At 42.9% G+C, this 25,741-nt stretch overlaps 4 protein-coding genes across 13 annotated transcripts; 1 reads left to right on the top strand and 3 right to left on the bottom strand.

Annotated features, from left to right (window-relative positions):
• Window positions 1-73: 73 nt before the first annotated feature.
• Window positions 74-9,387, bottom strand: wdr35 (WD repeat domain 35). Its single transcript, XM_037240605.1, has 29 exons — window positions 9,306-9,387; window positions 8,691-8,755; window positions 8,502-8,619; window positions 8,044-8,115; window positions 7,861-7,953; window positions 7,649-7,777; window positions 7,357-7,490; window positions 6,327-6,492; window positions 6,091-6,236; window positions 5,893-6,018; window positions 5,577-5,762; window positions 5,347-5,382; window positions 5,206-5,266; window positions 4,600-4,744; window positions 4,245-4,314; window positions 4,070-4,123; window positions 3,617-3,723; window positions 3,311-3,530; window positions 3,150-3,230; window positions 2,903-3,039; window positions 2,584-2,787; window positions 2,361-2,507; window positions 2,144-2,276; window positions 1,960-2,070; window positions 1,624-1,788; window positions 1,375-1,515; window positions 1,151-1,307; window positions 647-881; window positions 74-542 (listed from the first exon to the last, which is right to left on the bottom strand). The coding sequence occupies exons 2-29, from the start codon at window positions 8,712-8,714 to the stop codon at window positions 392-394; spliced, it is 3,549 nt and encodes a 1,182-aa protein (XP_037096500.1). The 5' UTR covers window positions 8,715-8,755; window positions 9,306-9,387; the 3' UTR covers window positions 74-391.
• A 158-nt stretch (window positions 9,388-9,545) lies between these two features.
• Window positions 9,546-16,516, bottom strand: LOC119116574 (matrilin-3-like). Of its 10 annotated transcripts, none has more exons than XM_037242047.1 (16): window positions 16,193-16,513; window positions 15,773-15,901; window positions 14,912-15,490; window positions 13,384-13,503; window positions 13,195-13,314; window positions 12,881-13,000; window positions 12,617-12,742; window positions 12,415-12,534; window positions 12,207-12,326; window positions 11,994-12,113; window positions 11,781-11,900; window positions 11,568-11,687; window positions 11,357-11,476; window positions 11,146-11,265; window positions 10,359-10,457; window positions 9,546-10,265 (listed from the first exon to the last, which is right to left on the bottom strand). In XM_037242047.1, the coding sequence occupies exons 1-16, from the start codon at window positions 16,443-16,445 to the stop codon at window positions 10,213-10,215; spliced, it is 2,439 nt and encodes an 812-aa protein (XP_037097942.1). In that variant the 5' UTR covers window positions 16,446-16,513; the 3' UTR covers window positions 9,546-10,212. The 10 variants fall into 10 exon arrangements, with proteins under 10 accessions (XP_037097942.1, XP_037097941.1, XP_037097945.1 ...); XM_037242046.1 differs by having other exon boundaries at window positions 10,359-10,460; window positions 16,193-16,512; XM_037242050.1 differs by lacking the exon at window positions 12,881-13,000 and having other exon boundaries at window positions 10,359-10,460; window positions 16,193-16,514.
• A 1,017-nt stretch (window positions 16,517-17,533) lies between these two features.
• Window positions 17,534-21,121, top strand: LOC119116573 (G-protein coupled receptor family C group 6 member A-like). The gene is made up of 6 exons (XM_037242045.1): window positions 17,534-17,716; window positions 17,786-18,089; window positions 18,372-19,181; window positions 19,552-19,755; window positions 19,828-19,951; window positions 20,096-21,121. The coding sequence occupies exons 1-6, from the start codon at window positions 17,553-17,555 to the stop codon at window positions 21,016-21,018; spliced, it is 2,529 nt and encodes an 842-aa protein (XP_037097940.1). The 5' UTR covers window positions 17,534-17,552; the 3' UTR covers window positions 21,019-21,121.
• Window positions 21,122-21,308: 187 nt separating this feature from the next.
• On the bottom strand, window positions 21,309-25,123 carry odc1 (ornithine decarboxylase 1). The gene is made up of 11 exons (XM_037241901.1): window positions 24,971-25,123; window positions 24,113-24,248; window positions 23,909-24,037; window positions 23,665-23,838; window positions 23,399-23,571; window positions 23,103-23,319; window positions 22,867-22,950; window positions 22,615-22,777; window positions 22,417-22,532; window positions 22,124-22,338; window positions 21,309-22,050 (listed from the first exon to the last, which is right to left on the bottom strand). The coding sequence occupies exons 3-11, from the start codon at window positions 23,999-24,001 to the stop codon at window positions 21,915-21,917; spliced, it is 1,371 nt and encodes a 456-aa protein (XP_037097796.1). The 5' UTR covers window positions 24,002-24,037; window positions 24,113-24,248; window positions 24,971-25,123; the 3' UTR covers window positions 21,309-21,914.
• Window positions 25,124-25,741: the final 618 nt, after the last annotated feature.

Here is a 25,741-nt window from a genome sequence, read left to right on the forward strand (position 1 = left end):
GCAGTGTCAGAAGGACTTTCTGAAATCTGCTGTTTTCAGAGATGCCAACAGATGCAAAAAAATATTGATTCCGTTTGTCTGATCATTTCATTTTTATATAAAAGAGCTATAATAGTATATACATTCATGTATTTGAGAAAATAATAAATGTCAATTGAGGTTTGATTCCATTCTAACACAGCATATTTACATTGCATTATTGTACAATTAGTCATTGCCCGTGTCAGTCATGAATTGTGGATCAAAAAGTCAATTTCTCTGTACACTTTCAAGCCACCTGTGATCAAAGTTTGAAAAAGAGAAAAAGAAATATGAAGCTGCGGTACATCATATAATTAATACAAAAATAGAATTGAGTCTCTCGGGTGAAAATTTGGGTGAGAAAAAAGCTTCAGCCCACACTCGAGTGACAAAGCGGGCAGTAGTTATATTTGCTGATCTCGTTGCTTTGAGCACAGTGCTTGCACACACTGCACATCCACAACTGCCGGTCCTGAATAGGAAGACCGCTCACGATGCAGGTGGGTAACTTTTCCGACGTCCTGGAAAGAGAGAAAGAACGAGTAAGTCGGAACAGTAACACAAGAAAATGCAAAGAACGCAAAGAGCTGGATCAGATCACAAGACAGACTTTTGGTTTTCTCACCCTTCCGCGTCGAGCTCCAGCCTGCGGCTGTCTTTTGGCACGTGCTTGGTGAAGATCTCCAAGGCCAAGTCCTCATAGAGCAGCCGCTGCTCCGGGTCCACGCTCTCCAAGGCCTCCAGTTTGATGAAGGCCTGCGAGCACGTCCCGAAGGCCCGGCTGGCCGATGAGCAGATGGCGAGGAGGGAGTAGATCTCCACCGCAGGGATGATGTCCTCATATTCGCGGAGATGAAGGGCTTGAAACATGATGTCAATATTAACGAAGCCGCTTTGTCTTGATTGTGATGATAGCAAAGGTTCCATCTTATTTTTTTTCCTTCCATGCCTTGTCAAGATGACATTTTCTCATCCTCCTGATAGGTAACATGAACTTCACCTTTCCACAATCTAGCAGGCAAGTGGCCTTTAACGCATTGGTACTCTTGAAGTCAGACTGTCTGATCTTTTTCCTTGAAAGGCAGCATCCAGAATAAAGTGTGCAGAGGAGGAGAACCTTGTCGTTTACCTGTGTGCATGGCATTCTCCGTGTAGCCTTCATACAGTTGCCTTTGAGCGAGCAAGAAAAAGTGATACGCCTCGGCTCCTCGCCACGCGTTGTCCAGAACGCGATTGTCCGAAGACGTGGTGTCTTCTTCGAGGAGTCCGGCGAGTGCAAATGTTGCCTGATAATGAGCCATGGGGTCACATTTTGACACGGAATTCCCCCAAAAATGAAGTGTATTTCCCTACCTCTGACTTCTTGCCCTTCGCTTTACTCTGTTGCAACGTCTTCTTTTGCTCTTGATGGTTTTCTACCAGCCGAGCAGCCAGCACATACAGCTTCTTCACCCGCAGCGGGCGAGTCCTTTTCTTGGCCTCCTCATCTGCTATCTGGGATCAAACGGCGTAAAAGCATGATTGAGAGACGGCCACACTGGGCATCTTCTGGATTTTCACACCAACAAATACTTTTTTGCACATCGAGTGCAAGTGACATACCTTAAACATGAGTTTGGCCGCATCCAGAAAATGATGAGCCTTCTGATACAATTCTACTGCCTCTAGTATTTTGTTCTTCTCAAGAAGATGTGAAGCGTATTTGGACAGAAGAGGTTTAATCTCCCTCATGTTATGGTTTCGGGCAAGTTCTACTGCTTTGTTCCACTGAAATAGAAGAACACTATGATTTGACATTCTCCATCTACATCCACACTTCATCGATCGAGCATTTTAACGGCAATGTGCGAGCGCAGCATTCGCACGGCCAGACTAAATCTCAGTCATCAAGCGGACGTATGTGGGAGGACAGCAAGAAGCCAGAGTGGCGTCTCTCACCTGGTTCAGATGGACACACGTGTCAACAGCAGCCTTGGCCTGGTTGCATTTAAGGTAAGCATTCACGGCTTGTTCACACATGCCCACGGTGGTAAACATCTGGCCAATCTCCTACAGCATAAGAGTGGCAAATGTCCATCACTCCAAATATTTGTGCAAAGTCCGGCCTTCACATTTGTCTTACCGGCAAAAGTTTATGATTTTCGGGTAGCGAATTGGTCAACTTCTCAAGGTTCTCATAGTCCTCCAACATGTAGTAGCATTCTGCTAACTTCTCCTGGTGGCGCCCTTGAACGTAGTACTGCACTGCGTTGACCCTTCAAAGAGGAAGAAGCCAACGCTTTGACTCAATTACGTTATAGGAGAAGACTAAAAAGCAAATTCTTTCAAATTGCCAGTACCACTTTTGCCTGTCAGCAAAGTAGTCTCCGATTGCATTGTAGGCCTGCTCCAGGAGAGCGTCATCACAGTCCCCAGAGCCAGTTTTAAGCAGCTGGAGCACTCTGAACCAGTCTCCCAATTTCATCCGAAGACTAATAGCGAGGTCCCTGGAAGTGGATATCAGACAATAGAATCAAATAAGGAAGAGGAAAAAAATGTCTTACTCCAACAAACATACTGTACCTGCGGTCCATGTCCAAATACATGCGCTCGGCTTCCTCGAAGCTGCTGAAGTAAGCCGCCACCTCCGCCTGTTTCATGGGCTCACTCTGTAGGTTGCCCAACCGCTTGACAAACTCAATGCCCTGGTTGTCTTTGCAGCGGACGAATGCCTGCTCGGCCGTCTTCAAGTCCAGTTGTTGGAGCGCCGCCTCAGCCAGCAGACGCCTGGCGTGTCCATGAAAGGCATAAGCCATGTATTAGTATATAGTTATGTATTTGGGATTTTATGAAATTAACAATCATGTACAAAAAATACATTTAATGTCATGATGATATTCACCAGAGTCTTGGGTGTGGATTATCCTCAATGAACTGTGAAGCATCCGTGATTCCCACTTTTTCGATGAGAGCGCGGCTGTCTCTCAAAGAACGGATTTCAAAGTTGATGAGATTGTCTTTATTGGGTCTCTCTGGGTCCTGCATGGAACCGGTACACATTTAAATGATTGGTAGAAGTCCAAAGAGTTGAGACATGTAAACACGTATTGTAAAATGACCGATGAGCAGAACAATCACTTTTTTTTTACCTTCATGATTTCGTCAAGCAGGACAGATTTGATTTCCAGGTCCTCAAAGCTGCAGATATATCCAGATGTTTGGATGGGTTCCTGTGCTCCCAAAGGACAAACAGAACAGTCATTAGGAGGAACCATAAACTCATCATCGATAAAAGCGATCATTTACTCACCTCTGGGTCTAAATTCCGGAAGACATACATCCTGGTCTTTTCCATCATGGCAAACAGATCAGGGTTGTCCTTTGCCCACTTCATATCCCACACATCTTTGCGTTCAAGCTTTGATGGATCCCCACCTGAGACCGTATTGCCAGGGGCATCGCCTGAGGACGCGTGAATCTCCATGTCCAGCAAAGTTAGCACGCCTGAGATGTCAATAACGGCCAGCCGACTGAAAGAAGTAAAGAGCGGTTAGTTCTGACGAAATAGGTGCGCAGTCAAACTATTTCTTGCGCAGCAAGTACAATCAGAGCTTGCCTGGAGTTGCAGTTTAAAGAAAGATGATGGGCTCTGTTCATGGTGTATTTCTGGATGAGAACAACATTTGGCAGGCTATATCTGTGGATAAGACCTGATTCGCGGCCCTGGAACACACACGCAAGTGCTATTCAGCTGTCAGCAGTGATGGGGAAATGAAGCTTCAAATGTGCTTCATGAACCAGTTGTTGTATTTTTGGACTCCTCTCGATGGCACTGACTGTTGAATCATGAAGCAGTCGATTTATGGATCAAACACGTGAACTTTGCCCTTTATCGACTTGTTAGGGGAAAAAAGGTTTGACCGAAACACTGAACAATTGGACGTTCAAAGGTTCAGAGGTCAAATGACGTTTACTTGTAAAGATTGTAGGGCACTTTTGGTTTCTCCCGGGTCGTGGATGCCATTGAATATTATTGAGAGAATTGTAGCCAAAGCAGAGATGTACCTACCATCATCAAAGTATTATCCGTTGCTGTGATGCAACATATGGGATTCCTCGTTGCCTTAAAAAAACACACACACATAAATGCACTTTGGATGGGATTTTTTTTTTTTTTTGTTGCATATTTTACGCACAACTATTTTAAGTTTGTTTCTTGATGAATGAGGCCCAATGTCACTTACTGTGAAGGCTTTTGCAAAGTCCTCTCCATTGTCATTGACTCCAGTTGGACTGCTGTCAATGTGATACAGCCTAAAAAAAAGACAGGAAGTGAGAGCATATCAGACGCTTGCACTGAGGTGACTGTCTGGAGTCTCTGTGGCAGTGGATGAAGATGAATGAATTCTATTCAGATTTCAGACAGTGCCTCCCAGACTGGAGGTGTGTGGTTATCTTGCCTTCCTGTAACTTTCCATGACTAGCTTGGTATGTACCGTCAGTCTTGGCACGAGTGTATTAGGTAAACCCGAGGCCATCTTTTCAAGATACACATTGACTGTGCTGTAACAAAAAATAGAAATCAATCAATCAACTCACCTTTCCCTTCCCTCTTTCTTAGTTCTGGTTACTTGGTTGATCTCCAAGGCAGTTAATTTATTTGCTACTCTGTATTGCCACAAGTAGAAAGCCTCTTTAGATGCAGCGATCACGTGTGTCCTGGTCATGGTCACAAACAATGGACCTAATCAAGGAACTAATTAGTGGGCAGTTTTATTTGGAGAAGTACATGTGGAAATATTTCTTTAGCCGGTGCTATATATTTGAGCTAACATTGTCACGTGCAAAAAAAACAACAACAGAAAAACAGAAAGAGCTGCTTCATGGATTGAGTTATTTTTGACGAGCGCCTTTCAAATGTCCAGACTTTGAACTTTTGGCTTGGGCTCCTCAGCAAACAGTCAGCAATGCCACGCAGAAAGGGAATGTTGAAAATGTGGGACGCCCACTCCTCATTGACTATTGGCCACAGACTGCTGTGAGCCGGTGAGAGTTGGGATTGTGGGCGGCAGGAGACGGAGCGACGGCCGCTTTTCTTTTTCTTTTCCATACGCGAGGTGCGAGCTCTAACGTTGACTTGAAGTCATTAATCAACATCCTGCTCTTTGGGTGATTTCAAGTTACAAAACTCTCAAAAGAACTCACATATATCGATGTACTTAGAGTCCAATGGAGTCCCGATTGAGTTGCAAAGAATAAGGACATACTGAAAAACAGGAATTGTTACAACAAGTTAACTTCTATTCTTGATTTAAGAAACGATGCTTTTATTTTGCGTGACATTACCTTTGCATGACTCTCGGCGTCTGACTCAGCGTTTCCCTGCATGCCAAAGAATAAGTAAAAGCTGCTTAGTGCTCAACATAAATGAGTACACCCAAACATATTAGCGGCACAATCTTTCCTTTCAGAATCAACATTTTCTATGGCATACTATTTGATCAAATACAAATATATAAAAATGTGATTCATCTAACAAATTCATTTAGATGTTTTTTTGTTTTTTAAAGCTGTACCTGCAGTTGGGTGTCATCAGCCTTGCTGGCCAGGGTGCAGAAGTCCCCTGATGTGGTGATGGACATGAGGCTCTTGACATACTTGACACATTTTTCATTGTTTTTAGTGTCCCAGAAAACCACACAATAATCTTGACGCTCAGGCTTTGTGAAGGCATAGACTACTGTGCTGCAACAATAGCCCCACTGGTCAGAAAAAAACAAAAAAAAACAAAGAGATGCTGAGTTTCATCTTGACTTGGAGGTTGCTGGAATGGATAGAACTAAAAACATTGCAAGAATGTGTACATTAGGCAAAATTCCCATTGTCGTTTACCTTGTAATCTGGTCTGATATTTGCAAAATAGATGTAGGAATCGACAGCCAGGCTGATCCGCAGGCCTCCTCCTTCCCAAGCAACTCCTGTCATCTGTTTCCCAGGCACTTTCAAGGTTCTCAGGTGCTGTGGGAAATGAACGCGCAAGGGGCATGGAAGCTTATCGCAATTGTCTCGGAAAGAGCGTGTTGCCCTCACCTCTCCGAACGGTGTATAAAACTGCACCACGTTGATTTCTACGTCTGAGTTCAAAGCTCGGAGGGAACCGGCCACTGCCAGCACACTACCGCAATGGTTCCACTGAATGCTGACCACATTCATCGTGGTGTCAATACACACAGGGTCTGCAGAAAAAAAACAAAAACCCAGCATAACTCATTGTCACCATTAAAAACTGCAAAAAGATCTGCAGTCTTTGTGCTTGAGCGCCTTACTTTCATCCGTCTCGTAGCGCATAATCTGACATCTTCCATTTTGAAAACAGATAGCGAGACACGGGCAGTCGGGTTCTACGTAACCGCCTGTTCCTGAGTACCAGTGGATACCTGCTATCCTAATTGCTCCTGTCACGTTAGTCAGGCAGCTGATGGTCAGTTTCATCTGAAAAACAAAAGATTGAAGATTAGCAATAACACAAAGGTCTTTGAATGAAAGGAACATCCTTTTAGCAATAACAATCAAAGATATCATTAGTGTCTGAAGTGCTGGATCATTCAAACCCAAACCCAATTGGGTTAATTATTTTGACCCAGTGGATTGGGTTAAATATTGGATTTGTGCGGTCTGAAGAGCTTATTGGGTAACACCACTGACTTTGGACACAAGGTTAGGCTTTCAAATCAATCCGGTGTAAAACATGTGAGTTGATTCTTTTCCATCTTTTGGGTGGAGCATCAACATCAACAAAATTCAAGTCGAGTCAAAGTTGTTGTTTGGTCTTAATCCAGGGGTCTCAAACTCCAGTCCTCGGGGGGGGGGCCACATTCCTCCATGTTTTCCAAGTTTCCCTCGTTAAACACACCCGACCGATTCAATGATCAGGCTCCTGCAGAACGTGAGGATGAACCGATCATTTGAATCAGGGGTGTTTCACGAGGGAAACTTGGAAAACATGTAGGAATGCGGCCCCCGAGGACTGGAGTTTGAGACCCCTGCCTTAATATTTACTCTTCCTCTCGTGTCAACTGGTGAGCTGGCTTCACAAGGCCATGTGAGATGACAGCTTCCACAGCCGCCATGACTGCAGTGTTTCTACTTTTACGCTCACAAACGGAAGGCAGAGGGCTTACAATCTGAGATTCTGCCGGGTGTGCTCAAAATATTGATACTGTATCGATATTTTTTTATTTAATGATATTTTTATTATAATCGTGTATCGAGGAACGTATCGTATCGCCGGGTTCACAAACATACCCAGCCCCACTTTTGATGATTCCACTTTATATGCTGTGTTTATATACTCACTATGAAATTGCCATGGTTGTCAAAGATTTGAACTTCCCCGTTGGCCATGCCAAAGAGCAAGACCTTGCTGTCTGGAGACCATGCCACATGTGCAAGCTGATTTCCCTTCAGCTCCTTTCCCCAAATCCGGTTACCTACGGAGAAAAAAAAAAAAAAGGTCTTAATCCAAACTCATATTCTCACCCAAGTATGGGAACAAAACAATCCTTGTCATGTGACAGATTGGGATTTTACGCTACACCGATTTTGCCAACACAAAGTATGTGTGTTGTACTTGAAAACTTCTTCTTACCATCTACAGATCCAACAATGACTGCCCCATCTTCATACACAATGCAGATCTTTTGACCATCAGCATTCCAACTCATGCTCCTCACCACCGATTTATTCCGATTATTGATCATTTCCTCGTACCATGCACCTTGGAAAAAGAAGAAATGAGAAAAGATGATTGAGTACAAATCCATAATCATCAGGTTATCAGAATAAGCTACACACACACACCTTTGTACAGCATCCATACAATGATGAGTCCATTCTGGTCACTGGTTGTTAGTTTTTCGTACTGTTCGTTCCAAGTGACGACTTGTACAGCACCTGAAAATGGACCAGTGATGGTGTTATCATTTCCCACTCACATCATCCGCTGTTGAATTCTTTATCTTGGTTGATCTAATGTTGACTCACCACTGTGCCCTCCCAAAGTCTGGTTCATTGACAAATTACTGGGTGCAGCAAGTCCCTTAAGTTTGGCATCGTCTGTCAAGTGGGGGAAGAAAAGAAAAGGGGAGCCAAGTCAGCATCAATACTTTCTGAATTGAGTCGCACTATTGTTTGTCTGTTTGGAATGAACGAGGTGGTACCAGTTGTACTTACAGGGACTGATACAGAGGTGCCCGGAAAGCACCCAAAAGCTTTCGGCGAGTTTTAAAAGATTTCTTGCACACTGTGTGAACTATTGTTTGGCAAAATCTAAAATCTCAATCACAGGGATCTTGCATAAGAGTCTCAAAAAGCAACTTCGTCGCATGTTAAATGTCGATTTGCAGTGTGCAAACGGAATACTTTGCTATTTGGCTGCTTTGACAAGTTAAGCACAGCACAAAAAGGAGCTGAAAATGTACTGCAGGTTGCAACAATCATACCTGTCTGAGTTTCAAGTTTGAGCACTTTTAAGAGGCCATCATCCCCTCCACAGGCAATAAAGCCCTGATCTTTGTTCCAAGAGACACATTTCAAGTGAATACTGTTGGGAATAGCAATCTAAAAAGACAAGACATCTGTTATATTAGCCTGTACTTTTATTTCTTCAACTCTCAGTGTTAAGTGCTCACCTTCTTGCTGAGGTAGATAAACATGGTCTCCTTTTGAAGCCTCTTTATATCTAGTGTGTGGCAAGCTGGCAGGCGTCAACAAGAAAAAAAAAAAAAACATTACAATGGATCTTTTTTTAACCACTTCCAAATTATGACACGAGCTGCATCGTTTTCAGTTATGGTTAAGTATTTCAGATTGTTATTTATGGAATAGGGTTATATGATTGTGGTTGTACTGCACCGAGCTGAATGTTGTTTATATTTTTGAACTCTGACGTATCAAAATTCGGATTGCAAAAGCTGAATATTCATTTTCCGTGGCAGATCCGTGCAAATCATGATCGGAATAACAAGACGTTAGTTGCAATGCACGCCATTCGATCGGAAGGAGGACCACCGAAAGTTGCATCATATACAACGGCACATTTGTAAAACGGTCTAAATGAAGATAGTTCCTTTTTTCTTCATTTTTTGCTGCAATCGTGGAACGGTAGCTACTAGCTAAGCTAGCACGACGAAGTAGATGCAAACAAACTGAGCCTTTACGTAACACAAAAGACATGATCCGATCATCTTCAATCATTACATTTCTGACGTCACTTGCAATGCATCAGAAATGTGTCCAAACTCAACTGTTTTGTTAGGTTTTCCCTCAAGCTGTAGCACGGACGCTGTAGCCTTTTCCTGTCGCCCGTGGCAACTGTACACTGTGCAGTGTGTTTCTGGGAGTTGTAGTTTTTTCCCCCATTTCGAATGTTGCTGGTACTTGTAGTTTTTTGAGCAACACAATTATTTGTATTTACGAGCAAGCATTAGAAGAGGGTGTTTTTTCAAAATGGCATGTCAGAGACGCACAAATAATTCATGATGATAAATGGTTTAAGAATATTTATTCAAGAAGCACCAACAACACCAAGTCACTCAAACATTTCTTGTACATGGCATCAGTTTACACATAATCAGTACAAAATCCTAAATTCTTCACAACCATCTAAGTGACAAAAGCAGAAAATACAGTACTTACAATGAGCATACTTTGAATAGGTTACATAAACAATTGAACAGGGCTGATGATCATAAAAGTTCAGCCTTTCTCCTTTCAATGTCTACCTTAACTCCAGCCATAAATAAAACTAAACTATATATTGAAACGTATTCTAAAGTTGACAAGAGACAGAAGAAATGCACCATAGAGTATTCTGTAACTGAGCCATGTACAGGCAGGCCATCTACATGCGACTTGATCTTTTCTCGGTTTAGTATTGCTGTGATCCAATGGAGTCGAACAATCATCAACAATGACAATGTGATGCTCACAGATGTGGACCTCTGAGAATAAACCTGCTCAAAAAACAATGAATACATTGACTGAATGACCACATACATGCACGTCTTTTGAATGTAGTAAATATAGGGGTTTTAATATAAAACCAAAGTGCTATTAGTGTCTTTTTCTACGACTTCAAATCATTCCACGGGAAAGTTACAAAAGAATCAAGTTTACAAATTCTACGCTGGTCCCGTGACATCATCGCAGCTCCTAATACTGCTGCTGGTCCTCAATCTGGTTCATTCGTTCTGAAAGGTCATCCAGTGGATTAACAGTTAAGAAAGTACAACTGAAAACAACTGGAGAGGTAAAGCTGTGCAGAACATTCTTAAAACGATGAGATGACAAAAGGATATGTCTTCGGCTCAAGTCTTGAATGGTCGTCTGCACTTTTTTCTGGAACAGTATCTGAGCTTCACACTTGCAGGCATCTTGCGTTATTTCACTCCTCATTTCTTCTGAAAGAATTAGAAAAGTACGAGCCGTCAAAGCAGCGTCGAATTGTAATACGTCATGCAGCTTGATAGAGAAACGCATGACACAGCCCAGTTCTTTTTAAGCCTCTGCAAACAATAATCAAGAGTTAGCGGTGATCAGGATATTAAAAATCATTTCGATGGAATGGGTAAGAAACAATCATGATCACATGATCCTATTCATTAGATTAGGAGATTCTGTTTGAAGATATTCATTTGGAATGGCTACTGCATGTTAATACGTCATTTAAAGATGCAGTTCACATTTGTCAAAAAAGGCAAAAAAACAAGAAAGTTTATTCCAATGCTAAAGTCTTCTCTATGAGGTCACACCAAAAAAGTCCTAGTGTCCACTTCATTGTGGAGCAGTGCTAAAATATCCATAAAGTGGCGTTGGGACATTGTAGTCATGGCTTCAGCAAACTGCTCACGTCTTCAGGACTGCAAAAAGACAAACACTGTCAAATTGTCCAGTCGTGTCCCCCTGATGTGCAACTTACAAACAAGAATCGTGCAAAATACAAACGGTACTTAACATATTGTTGAATAAAATATCCATTTGATTGTATCCATTAGCAATTTTGTGATACACATGTGACTGGTGAAGGTGTAGCAAAAGTTTAGATCTCGTAACAGTACCGCATGTTGAAAACGAAAACATTCTTACGTGAGCACGTTCTCTGATCTGTATTCAAAACGTATCCCGTACGACACTTGCAAATGAACGAATCTCCGCTGTTGACACAAATATGCTGGCAGTTGTGTCCAAGAGCACAAGCATCCGGACCTGGAAAAGACACACTCCAGCTTCTAAGGAACTCAAGTGCTCATCATTTCATATGGGAAAAAAACAAGTGACAGTCTTGACAGTTTCTTACGTGAGCACGTTCTCCCATCTGCATTCAAAACGTATCCCGTACGACACTTGCAAATGAACGAATCTCCGCTGTTGACGCAAATATGCTGGCAGTTGTGTCCAAGAGCACAAGCATCCGGACCTGGAAAAGACACACTCCAGCTTCTAAGGAACTCAAGTGCTCATCATTTCATTTGGAAGAAAAACAAGTAACAGTCTTGACAGTTTCTTACGTGAGCACGTTCTCCCATCTGCATTCAAAACGTATCCCGTACGACACTTGCAAATGTACGAGTCTCCGCTATTGACGCAAATATGCTGGCAGTTGTGTCCAAGAGCACAAGCATCCGGACCTGGAAAAAAGACAGCCCAACTTCAAGTGCTTAGTTGAGGAACCCATATGACGTAACAAATCTTCACTTTGTAAATGAAAACCAGTTTCTTACGTGAGCACGTTCTCCGATCTGCATTCAAAACGTATCCCGTACGACACTTGCAAATGTGCGAATCTCCGCTATTGACGCAAATATGCTGGCAGCTGTGTCCAAGAGCACAAGCATCCGGACCTGGAAAAAAGACACCACAACGTCAAGGGCTCAGTTGAGGAAACCATATGACGTATCAAATCTTCACTTCGTAAATGAAAACCAGTTTCTTACGTGAGCACGTTCTCCGATCTGCATTCAAAACGTATCCCGTACGACACTTGCAAATGTACGAATCTCCGCTGTTGACGCAAATGTGCTGGCAGCTGTGTCCAAGAGCACAAGCATCTGGACCTGGAAAAAAGACAGCCCAACTTCAAGTGCTCAGTTGAGGAACCCATATAAATTGTGAAATTCTCACTTCATAAATGACAAACAGTTTCTTACGTGAGCACGTTCTCCCATCCGCATTCAAAACGTATCCCGAACGACACGTGCAAATGTACGAATCTCCGCTGTTGACGCAATTATGCTCGCAGTTGTGTCCAAGAGAACAAGCATCCGGACCTGGGAAAAAGACAACTTCAAGTGCTCAGTTGAGGAACCCATATAAATTGTGAAATTCTCACTTCATAAATGACAAACAGTTTCTTACGTGAGCACGTTCTCCCATCTGCATTCAAAACATATCCCGTACGACACGTGCAAATGTACGAATCTCCGCTGTTGACACAATTATGCTCGCAATTGTGTCCAAGAGAACAAGCATCCGGACCTGGGAAAAAGACAACTTCAAGTGCTCAGTTGAGGAAACCGTATGAAATGCAAAAAAAAGTGACGTGTTCCCAGTTCCTTACGTGAGCACGTTTTCCGATCCACGTTGAGTACGTATCCTGCTTGACATCTGCAGTAATAGGAATTGCCATTGTTGACACAGATTTGTTGGCAGTCATTCCCTCTGGCACACGGATCTGTTATGATACCTGCAACATAAATGCTCACCTCAGTGACGGAACGGAACAAATCATTGCCATTGCATTTCAAATACACTTGAAGGCAGGCAGGCAGGCAGGCAGGCAAACCTGAGATGCATCCCCATGTCTAAAATCAAAAGTTCTTACGTGAGCATGTTTTTTTGTCTGGATTCAATGTATATCCAGGATGACATTTACAGATGTAAGAGTCGCCATTGTCAACACAAATGTGTTGGCATTCGTGTCCATCAGCGCACGGATCTGAACCTGGAACGAGACGTGGGGCAAATTCCCCCGACGCCAATGATTTGCATGTCATGACGCCGATAGAAACCAATCAATGTAGCTCCTATTCGGGGTGTCAAAAATGCTGCTGCACATATTGCGCAGAAACTGTGGAGGTCAGCAGAAAATAGAAGTTTGCCCATCCGGAAGATATCAACCGAATATGATGTATTTACGTGAGCATGTTTTCTGGTCTGCATTCAGGACGTATCCCAATGCGCATCTGCAGACGTAAGAGTCACCGCTGTTGACACAAACATGTTGGCAGTCATGTCCCCGGGCACATGCGTCCAGACCTGCAATGAGACGGTCTCACATTGGGACTGGTTGCTTTGAATCAAGCATTGAAACGGGAAGAGTCTTACGTGAACATGTCCTCTTGTCTGCGTTCAAGACGTAACCAGCCCAACACTGGCAGTTGTAAGAGTTACCGTTGCTGACGCAGAGCTGCTGGCAATTATGCCCGCGAGCGCATGCGTCCACTCCTGAAAGAAAATGTCTGATTGGCTTCAATCGACTTGATTTCATACTTAGTATTTATTAGTCAATCATCGGTATTGATTGATTCGTCATGCAAATCGGTGATGTTGCTTTGGAGATTTCACCATCTCACCAGCAAAGACATGCAACAGATAGTTAGTGTCAAATCGGACCCAGACATTTGACATGACCCCAGCCCCACCCCCAACATGCAAATCCATGCAAGCAAATCCCGCTACCACAAAGGAAGCAGAGCGACTTGCGTGAGCAACCAATTTTGAGTGCTGCTACATTTTGGAAGGACAATTTGGCTATTTTGATATTTATTTTCCTTTGTCAATTTGAACATACCGTAATTTTCGGACTATAAGTCGCACCGGAGTATAAATCGCACCAGCCATAAAATGCCCAAAAAAGTGAAAAAAAACATATATATGTATATAAGTCGCTCCTGAGTATAAGTCGCCCCCCCACCCAAACTATGAAAAAAAACGCGACTTATAGTCCGAAAATTACGGTAATCAAGCCTGTTTTTTTTCCCATTTCACAATTCGTAGCAGCACTCACATGAGTTTATGGTGCTAATAAGCGGCTGGGCTGGTCAGATGTTTGATATGATGAACAAACAACTTCATCTATGGCATCGTTGATCGCCATGTTGGATATTAATGAACATTAACACAACAAATAACAATAATTACCCACAACACTTGGTCACATCATACTTGCTGAAACTCGACTATTTTGAAAAATGAATTCAAGGAATTTGGAAGAGGACTTAAATGGCTTTTGGTATTTTATAAGAGATTAGTTTTCAAGTAAAACCTTAAGTAAACACAGATTTGGCCTCGCAAGGATTAGCCATTAAGGCCGATTAAAAAAAATGCAGCAGCCGGAGTTTAATTCCTGCACAGCTTAGCGTGAGCATGAGCAGGGCATGAGTAAGGGCACGCGGCAAAACCCGCAGCTCACTTTGCCAAGAGCAGCACAGACTGTGAAAACTAACAGGCAGCATCATATTCCACTCGGACCACTTTAAAGTTCCCCAAATTGCTGGATCCAGGAGTGATCCTAGCTTAGTCTTCTTCTGGAGGATGGTTAGTACTTGGGCCCATTGTACATAATGAATGCATTGAAGTACAATAGCATGTGTGTCTGTTAGTGAACATTTCAGGAGGACCATCCAAACGCTTACCTTGCCCTTTTGAAAGAGGAAGACTGCTGAGCTTTAAATGGAGCCTTGTACAATATGGCGCTGCCCATTAATAATCACAGTTTTTATCAAGAAGGATAAATCTGACATACCGTGTTTTCTCTTATCGTCATTCTCATTTTTTATCCCATAACCGTCTTCCCTGTCAGTTTGTGTTATTTCCAAACCGCCAATATCCACACTCTCCAGATCATCCTTACCACACAAGGTTTCCCTAAATTTGCCCGTCAGCTTCTCTATGACACCGTACGTCTCCACGTAGAAGACGTGGTCCTCAAGAGGCTGGCTGGCCATGAGGCGGAGTGACCCCAGATCTGCTCGGTCTACTCCCACCGCATAGATTTCGATGCCGGACGCCCGAGCTGCCGCTGACACCTCTTCCACCTGGTCCTGGGGTCTCCCATCAGTTAGTATAATGGCCACTTTGGCGATGTTGGTGGAGCCGATTCGGGCCCCCGCCTCTGCAATAAAAGCTTTCTCCATGGCCGCCTTAATGGCTACGCCAGTCATGGTGCCGGAAGCTAGGGGCTCAACGCGGGCCAATGCGTGTTTTAAGGCTTGCTTGTCAAAATAGGTGTTCAGATAAAACTCAATCTTCACTGTGCTGGCATAATTGACGAGGCCCACTCGGGTGGCATCGGAGCCGATCTCCAGGGTGTCCACCATGTCTATCAAAAACTCCTTGGCCTTTTCAAACTCGGCGGGGCGTACGCTGCGGGAGCTGTCGACGATAAAAACCAAATCTATTGGCCGGTTCTTGCAGTTTGATGACGATGTTACTGGAAAACATTTGAAGGAAAAAACAAACATGTTAAAGAACATGGGAATACGTAACGTCTGCTTTTATTTCTTTTTTTCAGACAATATGAAGCATTAGTTCCAAACATTTGGGTTGTGTGAATTCAACCTCAAATGTTGGCTTTGCATGCAAGATCCAGACACAAAAGAGCACGAGCCGAGTCCGGAACGGACAACGAGTGATAGCAAGAAGAAATACCGCAAGCAATTCTGTTGGTCGGCAATGCTCCATCTAATTTTCCAAAACTGGTATGTTTGGGTACCTGTGGCAGTTCTGCTGGATACAGGAGAATTGGGATGTTGAGCATACAGCTGAGAAGCATGATGCTTTTCTGCTTTGTGTTGCTGACGAGAGGGCCCAGAGTGATAAAACCTGGAATTAGTGTCAGCAGCTTTTGAAAGAGGGAAAGGGTAGAGGGAGGTGTTGTTAGAGCAGCAGAAGCTCAGGTTTGACTCATGCGATGAAGAGAAGAAAGATCGTGCAAAAGAACACAACTCTTTTGTGAGCAGCAAAAAACACTGTATATATTATACAGTAAAGCACTTCATGCCAAATTGTAACTTAACAATATTTTAAGAAAACAAACAATGCAACATGCAATCAGCAGCAAACATGCAAAAGATGGTAAAAAAATAAACAATAATAATAAATAAAAATAAATTAAAAAGATATAAAAACGTACTTGCTGAGATGAGGTTCCGCCGTCCCTGAGGCAAGTAGTTGTTGCGCGCATCCTGTCGAGGCAACCTCCGAACGCTTTGGTCTGCCTCTTGGGAAATGTCAGTGCTTCGTGCTTCCTCAGAGGCCTGCTCAGTAGATGTGACGTTCTCCAAGCTGGCATTGACCCTTGGGGACATCTGTGGTGATACCTTTCCCAGGCTTCCTGGGATCAGGATGCTAATGACACAGGCCAGTCCCCAAATGAATGAGCTCATGATGCCCGTTGCCGATACTGCTTACTCTGTACCTCCGTCTGATTTTAGCCTCTTATAGGAGGATGTGGTCCATGGGGCGTGGACTATCTGAGGCCCAGTCCAGGATAAGGAGGAGAAAGGGCAGGCACAAACTTCTGGAGGTGCAAAATGGAGTAACCTCACACAAGACCTAGCTTCCTTTCATTTTTACTTTTTAGCTATAAATAAATATGACTACAGTATTTAAAAAAATCAGGACTAGTCATATTACTCCTAAATTTTGAGTTATGATTCTAGAATTAGCAATGCTTAATGTTGCAAAAGTTATTAAAGTTATAAAATGATGACTTAATTAATCAGATGTGAATCTGGGGAAGGACATACTAATATTTGACTTGTATTTTTTGGGCAGTGCCTCTATTTGCAAAAATAGTATTTACAACATGTCCTCTAAGCATATGTTACAGTTAAAGTCCACTGGCAAGGAATCATGTTAGAATTCATTTAAAATAATCATTAACATTGTCAGAAATTGCTGTTAACCTTTTTATAATTCGAAACAATCAAGATACTTACAGCATGTAAACATTCAATTCGTAATTTCTCTAAATAGGACAAAAAAATGTTCCCTGCATTGCATTGAAAGAATGGACGCCATCACGTTGCAATGAGTCGATTTTTTTAGCACACTTGAACTAACCTGAACTAACAAAAAGTATTTTTTTTTCCAAAGTATGTTTTTTATTGCTTTAGTTTAAAATGTTTCAATTCTGACCTCTACTGGACACTTGAGTGAATAGTTGTTGTTTTTTTCAAACAGATGTTTCAAAAAGTTAAATAAATGTTTTATATATACATATACTATATATATATATATATTTTTTTTTTTTTTAAATGTAAAGCCTTTAATTATCTGCCTTCACGGGCCACATTAAATGATGTGACCCCAGGGCCTTGATTTTGATACCTGTGCTTTAGCTACCTGTTATTTAACTTCCGCATTACACGACCGAGTCTCTCAGGCAATACATTGTCTTGCCAAGAGAGGAAGTGACAATAAAAGGCTTTTGTCCTGGAATCTGTTCATAGTTTAGCAAGGGAAGCACATGTAAAGGCACATTAGTTAGAATGTTGTTCTTTAGTGTAGTTGTGAGTATAATGGCTGCGGTCCCATCAGAAGAGCACAATTTGCTAAATGCATACCTTCCAGGTGACATCATTATTGGAGGACTTTTTCCAATTCACTTACAAACGAACAGAACCTCAATACCTGGACCTATCTCCTGCAGCCAGTAAGTACAACCTCATTGAAGTATGTATGCAGCTTATACGGATATGATTATTCTTTCTATCTTTTTTAGCTATAGCTACCAAATGTTTCTACAATCTCAAGTGATGATATATGCCATTCGAGAAGTGAACCAACGCAAACTTCTACCAAACATCACGTTGGGTTACCACATCTACGACACATGTGCCGATGTCACCTTAGCCATCAGGGCCACTCTGGAGCTTGTGAAGGGCTGGTCTGACCCTCAAAGATGTTTGCTTCCCCAAAACGCAACGTTAATGCAACAACCTAAAGTGATGGCAGTGGTTGGTGAAAGGTTTTCCGAGGTTTCAATCGCAGTGTCACGGATTGTCGCTCTGGCTTCAGTTACCCAGGTTAGTCGCCATTGTAGTTTCGATCATGCCCCATTTCCAAAGTAAAAAGATTTCAATGCTATTAATGAGTGAAAGGACGGCAATTTGCAATTTTGCTCCAGATTTAATAAGATGGTGGATGCACAAGGTTTGTTTTTGCAAACTAAAATGATGTGGCGAGGGCCAGATGGGTGCCCAAGGCCTTTGAGTTTGACACCTGCACCTTTAAGTGAAATACTTATTTCAAACTATCACCGTTGCACAGCAATACGTACTAACACGGATTATTCTTCCACAACACAGATTAGCTACGCATCAACGAGCGAGCTTCTCAGCAGGAAGTTGAAGTTCCCCACATTTCTGCGAACGATATCCAGCGACGAATATCAGACAAAAGCCATCGCCGAGCTGGTGAAACAATTCAACTGGAAGTCGGTGGCCATCGTAGGCAGTGACGATGAGTACGGGAAGTACGGTAGCGATCGCCTTTCGCAAAACGTCAGAGAGATGAAGGATGTCTGCATTGAATTCATCGACATTCTGCCCGGTTACTTTTCCAAGAACGATTCCAAAACCCACAAGAGGCTGGCGGCTCTTGTGGATAACATCAACAAATCAACTGCTGAGGCCATTGTGATGTTCACCAAGGGTCCCAATGTTGAAATTATAATGAAGGCTGCTATAAAACACAAGCTGAACAAAACGTGGATCGCAAGTGATTCCTGGTCCACCTCGACAATGCTAGCTACTTTGCCTGGTATTGAGATGGCCGGCCAGGTATTTGGATTCAACTCCAAGCGGAACACAGTGCCCGGATTTAAAGAGTACCTTATGTCCACGTTCAACAGAACAACAAACGCCATCCTGGATTATCACTTGAATCATTACCCGCTTTGTTCCAATGGGTCAGGGGAAGACAGAGGTTGTATATTAACATATAGCATTCGAGAGAGTGGTCAATGTGTGGATATCAAATGCTTGGCCAGTCATATGGATGAAGATGAAACTTATAATATCTATTTAGCAGTACAAGTCATCGTTGAGGGGATCAGATGCTTAATGGAATGTGACCATGAAAAGTGTAAACGTCAAAATGACTTCACAGCCTTGGAGGTAATGGGTGTATTTATTTATTTTTTTCATTTGACAAGGACTGTTTATATCTGTTGTATGTCGTCTTTAAAAAGCAAGCATCCAAAAGAATTCTTCCTGAATTATTTTATGTAGCTACGTAAAGAAGCAAACAGTAAAATGTCATAACAAGCAGCATCGGTGAATTCAAGCCCTTCTCAATGTCAACACGTCAAAAGTCTCTCAAGAGAGAAAATGAAAAAGATTTTCTTCATTCTTCTCAAGCACAACCGATCAATTCATTCCTCAAGAGCAATGCCATTGAAAACATTTGTCAATGCAAACGCGAGCGACTCTTATCACAAACCTTTATTTGTCAAGACTTAACTTTTGCTCATCTTTCTTTCTATAGCTTCTCATGGCGATAAAGAAGGTCAACTTCACTGTGGACACAACCCATTTATTTTTTGATAGTAATGGCGACCCCAGTTTAGGATATGACATTTTATACTGGGACAAGACACAAAATGAAATCATCAAAATCATTGGAGAATACTGGCCAAATGGAAAAGTGGTGGTCCCACAGGACATGGTGCGAAAAATGCATAGTGTAAAGGTAAGTCTTTATCATGGGCCAAAAATCAGGACTAGATCTCCTACTTTCTGATTCTTTGGGCTTCTTAAACAGTTAACAGCTTACAATTGCTCTAAAACATGCAAACCTGGACAAGAATTGAAGAAGCAGAATGTAAAGTTGCAATGCTGCAGTGATTGTGTTCCATGTGCTGAGGGAGAATATTCGACAGAACAAGGTAAGTGTAGAGGTTTCGTCTCACCCCTAGAGGGCGTATGTTTCTTCAGTAAGAGTTAGATGCTCAGAGCAGATGTTGATGCATGACACAATCATGTCCATTTTTTTCAAGGCGGTGCACTTACTTTTTTTTTTGCTCCTTCAGGTGCAGAGTGTAGACGCTGTCGAGACAACGAGTATTCATCTCCACAGAGGAATGAATGCTTGAAGAAAAAAATTGACTTCCTGGTCTGGTCGGATCCCTTCATTATCTTGTTGAGTATTTTGGAAGCCTTGGGCATGATTCTAACGCTTGCGTTTGCCGTCTTGTTTGCCATGCATCGTGGCACTCCCGTCGTGAAGGCTGTGGGAGGCTACTTGTGCTTTTTGGAGCTCTTTTCTTTGCTAACATGTTTTGGCCTTACCTTGAGCTTTCCGGGGAAACCCACAGCGGCCTCCTGCATGATTGGCATGCCGCTCTTTGGAATGGCCTTTTCTCTGTGTATCGCCTGTATTCTGGCAAACCTGTTGCAGATACTAGTGGGTTTTCAGTTTAATTTGAAGACCAAGTCCTGTTTGAACAAGGTCAACCAGCCCGTGGCTGTGGTGGCCGTGATATCTGGGATCCAGCTGGCTCTGTGTGTGCCGTGGCTCTGCCTTTACCCTCCATATCCAACACAGAGGAGTTTAAGCAGGACCATCCTGTTGCAGTGCAATAAAGGCTCCACTGAATTCTTCATAGCCATGTTAGCCTACAATGCACTATTGGCCCTTATTTGTTTCCTGTTTGCATTCAAAGGGAAGCAGTTGCCAGATCTGTACAAAAACGCAAGTTTGATCACCGTTAGCATGCTGCTGTATTTGATTGTTTGGATCCTCTTCATCCCCATCTACATCAATTTGTTTGGGGCGTACCAACAAGCCATTGAGAGTGCTGCCATTCTCATTTCGAGCTACAGCATTCTTTGCTGTCACTTGGCACCCAAGTGCTACATTATGGTGTTTAAGAAGGAAATCAATGAGGAGAAAGCCATCGTGGAATATATCAGGAAGCATTATGAGAGGAAAGGGATTTCTCTTGTTAAATGATCCCAACTCACACACCTCTGTTAATGAAGAAAAATAGTGATCATGGATAGAACTCGACTCAGGCAATTGTTTGAAAAGGTAATCAATAAAATTCCATGAAAATTAACCAATGGAAATTAGATGTTCAATTTTAATTGCGGTACAACAGAATGAAGAAAACCAAAACTCATGAAATGGGCCCGGACAAAAATGACGGTTTCCCTAGGAGCAGTAGCACTATTCAGCCACGGGACGGCGCTATTCAATCATTTGCCTTAGGGTTGTACACGTCGCCACAATTAAGCATCAAGAAGTTTGAACACATTTTTTATTCAACAAATCATTCGGTTCTGCACCACTTTATTACAAAAATACAAAAACTTCCACAGGAAAGCATCATGAATTTGCAATCCCATCTGTCTTACAACCTACATGTTCTGCGTTCTCCAGAAAATAAGCACAAAAATTAAATTAAATGATTTGACGAGAGAGGCAGTAGTGTCTTTGAGTCCCTGTGGATAAATGGTATAGGTTAAGATTTTTTTTTTTTTTTTTTTACACACTACACATGAATTGAAATGATTGGTTTCAGCAAGAAGTTTGATGGAAACAAATCTGCAATGGATGTTAAGACTTGACATTACTTCCTCAACAGTAAGACAATGTAATGTTTATTTTACACATGAAAAAAGATGGAACCATTCAACATGCATTTATAGCAGCCATTATTTCCCAAAACCATCCAAGCAACCAGCTAATTATTCACCTCCACATAGAAATGTTTGCAACACTATATCCCTCTCCCCTCCAAATAACTGGCCGAGATTTGTCACAAGACGGAAGAAAAAGAAAAAAAAAAAAAAACAACAACTGTTGCTTTATTAAAAGCAAATGATTTCTTGTGAATCATGTTGCCTTTAAAGCACACGGGCCTGAGCGGGCTTCACGGGAATCTCCAAGTTGCTCTCTCTTCCACAGCAGGCTGGAACGTCAAGTGTGCAGGTGCCCGCAGGAAGCGGCAGGCCCTGGGAGCAGATTTGCTGCACATGTTGCCTAGAACAGAAACATGACCGCAGATAAAATTAGCTTCTGCACCGCACCATACATTCAAGTTTGTATAACTCACCAAGCTGGCCGCGAAATGACATAGTGAATGTCAGGCTTCTGGAAGCCATTGAACGTGGAGGACGCAGCCACAGTGTAGGCCCCCATGTTCTCGAAGAGCAGCCAGTCGCCAACGTGCATGTCGGGCAGGTTACACTGCTCCACGATACGATCAAGGCCATCGCATGTTGGGCCCCAAATACTGCAGGGATACATGGCCTCATCTGGCTTGGACTTCTAGGAACATATAGAAGACAAAAATAACACTGTTGGTGTCATCTTCTTGCCAAATAGTCAAGTTTGCTTTCAGCTTACCTTGTGCAAGGTTGGCAGACAATGAGCGTGGTCATACAGAATACAGTTGAAGGATCCATACACTCCATCGTTGACATAGTACATGAGGCTTCTGTCACTCGTACCTTCATCTTCCTCTGTCACAAAAATAGGAAACTCAATTTGACCACCGAGACGAGAGGTCACAAATAGCAGTGCATGTCGGGGGGGGGGACTTACCGTCAGAACCCGACTCGTCATCCATTAGGACCTTTTTGGCGATAATGTTAACAACCAGGGTGTAAGCGGAGGCCACATAAAAGCGACCCGGTTCTGCAATGATCCTCACACCGCTGTCAGCAGGGAAACATTTGTCCAGGGCTGGGTTGATTACCGCAGTGATCTACATAGTCAGATTGTTTTGCCAGGTAAATAAGACACCTTTGGCAAAGTCGACGCTCAAGAACTTTTACTGCAAAAAAAGAAAGATACCTCTTCAAATTTGAGCTCCGTGTCTTCGGAACCAGGAAAACCCCCTCCGATATCCAAAAGGTTCATGCAGAAGCCCAGATCATGCTAGAAAAAGGTAGGGAGTTCATTTTTACAATGCACTTCACTGGACACAATTAACTCAATCAACAGACGCCACATCAAGACTTTAAACTTTTGGGTCCTCACTTGACATCAGTTGGATCTCATATCTAATGTGTATTAAAGTCTTCACTCACCCCGATATCAAAGACACAGCGGGCATCTGTAATCGCTTGCTTGTAGGCCTCAGCATCAGTGCAGCCACTGCCGACGTGGAAGCTGACGCCGATCACATCCAAAGCCAGTTCCTTGGCCCTCTCCAGAAGCCCTCGACATGCTTTCAGTTGGGCCCCGAACTTGATGCTGAGGCGGCAAACTGCCTTGGAGTCATCGGTGGCAATACGCAGCACCAACCTGGAAAACAACGCAAAAAAGGAGTTGAGGACGAGACCAATAAGGCACAAACCTCAACGGCTTTGAGTAGACGTCATACTTGGCACTGTTATGACAGCGAGCAACTTTCATCAGCTCCATTTCACTGTCAAAAGTCATCATCTGGACCCCGTGGGCAGAAGCATACTTGATCTGAGACAACTGCTTGCAAGGGTTGGCGTAGATTATTCTGCTCGGATCTACTCCCAGAGACTGAACCAGCTGGATCTCGGTCTGGGGGAGTGGAAGAGAAACAAACGTTTTGTCACTAGGTCTTATGAATGCTGCTGAAAAATCCATCCACGTCACCTCTTTCCCAATAATCACCTTGCTGGCACAGTCAAAACCAGTTCCCAGTGAAGCCAATGTTGTCAAAACAACACTGCTGTCATTGCACTTGACCGCATAGAAAGGAGAGACACGAGGAAGCGCCCTTGCCCAACGCAAGTGTTTCTTCAAAACATCCCCCAGGTCACACACATAGAAGGCATCCCTGTCATCCTGCAAGATGTACAATGGTTTGACACACATAATAAGGGCAAGCACGTTTATCCTCAGGACAGGAACTTACCGTCGTAGATGACTCATTGATCTTCTGCTCGACAATATCCTTGGCAGAAAAACCCTCCTCAAGGAAAGAGAAATCAACCTCGGCCGTATTCATGGTTGCAAGAAGCCCTTTAAATGGTCACTCAGAAATCTGGAAGAGTGTTACGGTAATTGTTAATGTCGACTACTGTGCATGTGGCAAAAAAAAGTGGAGTGTAGCACTTACTTGAATACAAAGAGATGGAATTTCTTTGGGTGCAGGTGACCCAAGGTGGCTCACCAGTGAAGTTAAAACCCTTTAAATAAGCCTCAAGGCCAGGGCCTGTTGAGCAAACAGAGTGAATTCTCCTGGAGTGATGATTCTGAGAAGAGAGAAGATATTTGTACAATTATTGCCTCATTTTAGGGGGAAAACATCTTTTGTCTATATGCAGGATATGTTTTACCAAATAGCTATTCAAATAAGGCTAACAAATGTACATTGATGAGTTTTGCAACGTCGCAATAGTGGAAAAATACCTTTACTGAGTCAGTAGAACTCGACACCGTTACGCATTTAAGAAAAAAAAAAGAATTGGCTCCGCCCAGGATCGATTCCCTCCAATCGCCGAAAAGCCACGCCCTTTATCTTTGAACGACATCAAAACGAACAAATGGAAGATGAACGAATTACGTAAACGTCACGATGCCGGTTCCGTTTTCTATGCCATGCGGCTGATGTCCCCTTAACACGAGAGGTGATCTTAGCCGTGACTCACATTGCACGCTTCATTAAAAGGTATTAAGAAAGATAAGGGGAAAAAAAGAAAAAAAAATCAACACGTCATCCTCATCAGGTTAACGCCTAATTCGCAATACGTGTCCACTGACCGTTAACTAGCAAGCAACAAACTGCAGGTATCCAGTAACAGTCTTGCTTGAACTTTCTAATCGATCCTCACATTTCATAATGTTTGATGATCAGTAAGCCGTCGAACTTAAAGTGGGGGGGAAACGTCACCACAGGAGCCCATTCATTCTCACGTGCTAGCTCCAATGTCCGTGCAACAAAAATACCCAAAAAACAACACATTTGACTTCTTACCTTAAAAAGCATTTACAAAGAGTTTGTCCATTAGACCCGCTGGGGTGTAAAAAAAGAAAGGTTTTTCCTCCAGACAACGGAGCCGCAGCCTGCGATACTCCTCTCCTTGGCCGAGACTGAAGAAGAACTGGAAGCAGCGGATGTCCCGTCCTGAATTTATAGGGAGCTCGTTGCTACGGCAACATAGCCAGCTGAAACCGGCCTCCCATCCACGTTAGAACCGGTTTGGACTTGTCCCCCCCCGTCAACATGGTGGAAGAAGGGGACAAGAGACACAATATATTAGCGCTTTTTTTTGTGATGGGTGATGAAGTGATGCGGAGATGTGAGATGTTCTCACTTTGCGCTTGATCCCTTTCTTGGGCACGTAAGCACAATCTCGCAAGAGTTGGATCAAGCAAGGCTCATGTTTTGTGGTTGGAATATGCAGTTGGGAAGAAACGACTTCTTTTATTTGCTATCATTGCATTCTGACATATTGACCCCATTACAGTTTCATCCCAAATCAAACATTAGATTAGATTCGATTTATTGTCAATGTACAGCACAAGTACAGTACAGCAAAAAGAACTTTGACATCCAACCAGAAGTGCAAAAAGCAGTAAAGTGCAGAATAAGAAGTAATACTGAGCAGTAGGTACAGTGCAATCGGGTAAATATGAGGTGAGTTATACTATGTGGGATAATATACATGGGGGACGAGTACGGATATAACTAGCTAAGTATTTCAAATAAGGTGCAGTAGAACAAATATTTGCAGGCGGTACTAGA

Source organism: Syngnathus acus, chromosome 22 (assembly GCF_901709675.1).
Source record: "Syngnathus acus chromosome 22, fSynAcu1.2, whole genome shotgun sequence".
Lineage (NCBI taxonomy): Eukaryota > Metazoa > Chordata > Actinopteri > Syngnathiformes > Syngnathidae > Syngnathus > Syngnathus acus.

Bases quoted from the DNA above. Each gene is read 5' to 3' on its own strand.
- wdr35 (XM_037240605.1), bottom strand. From the start codon at position 8,714: ATGTTTATCTACCTCAGCAAGAAG. The intron at 7,954-8,043 runs GTGAGTCAACAT...GTCCATTTTCAG, and splicing joins GACTTTGGGAGGGCACAGTG to GTGCTGTACAAGTCGTCACT. The intron at 1,308-1,374 runs GTAGGGAAATAC...GCTCATTATCAG, and splicing joins CGAAGGGCAAGAAGTCAGAG to GCAACATTTGCACTCGCCGG.
- LOC119116573 (XM_037242045.1), top strand. From the start codon at position 17,553: ATGTTGTTCTTTAGTGTAGTTGTGAGTATAATGGCTGCGGTCCCATCA. The intron at 17,717-17,785 runs GTAAGTACAACC...TATCTTTTTTAG, and splicing joins GGACCTATCTCCTGCAGCCA to CTATAGCTACCAAATGTTTC. The intron at 19,182-19,551 runs GTAATGGGTGTA...TTCTTTCTATAG, and splicing joins ATGACTTCACAGCCTTGGAG to CTTCTCATGGCGATAAAGAA.
- odc1 (XM_037241901.1), bottom strand. From the start codon at position 24,001: ATGAATACGGCCGAGGTTGATTTCTCTTTCCTTGAGGAGGGTTTTTCT. The intron at 23,320-23,398 runs GTATGACGTCTA...GTTGTTTTCCAG, and splicing joins CGCTGTCATAACAGTGCCAA to GTTGGTGCTGCGTATTGCCA. The intron at 22,533-22,614 runs GTAAGTCCCCCC...TTTTTGTGACAG, and splicing joins TGACGAGTCGGGTTCTGACG to AGGAAGATGAAGGTACGAGT.
- LOC119116574 (XM_037242046.1), bottom strand. From the start codon at position 16,445: ATGAGCTCATTCATTTGGGGACTGGCCTGTGTCATTAGCATCCTGATC. The intron at 15,491-15,772 runs GTACCCAAACAT...AATGTTTTCCAG, and splicing joins ATCCAGCAGAACTGCCACAG to TAACATCGTCATCAAACTGC. The intron at 13,504-14,911 runs GTAAGGATGATC...ATTTTCTTTCAG, and splicing joins ATTTAGGGAAACCTTGTGTG to GAGTGGACGCATGCGCTCGC.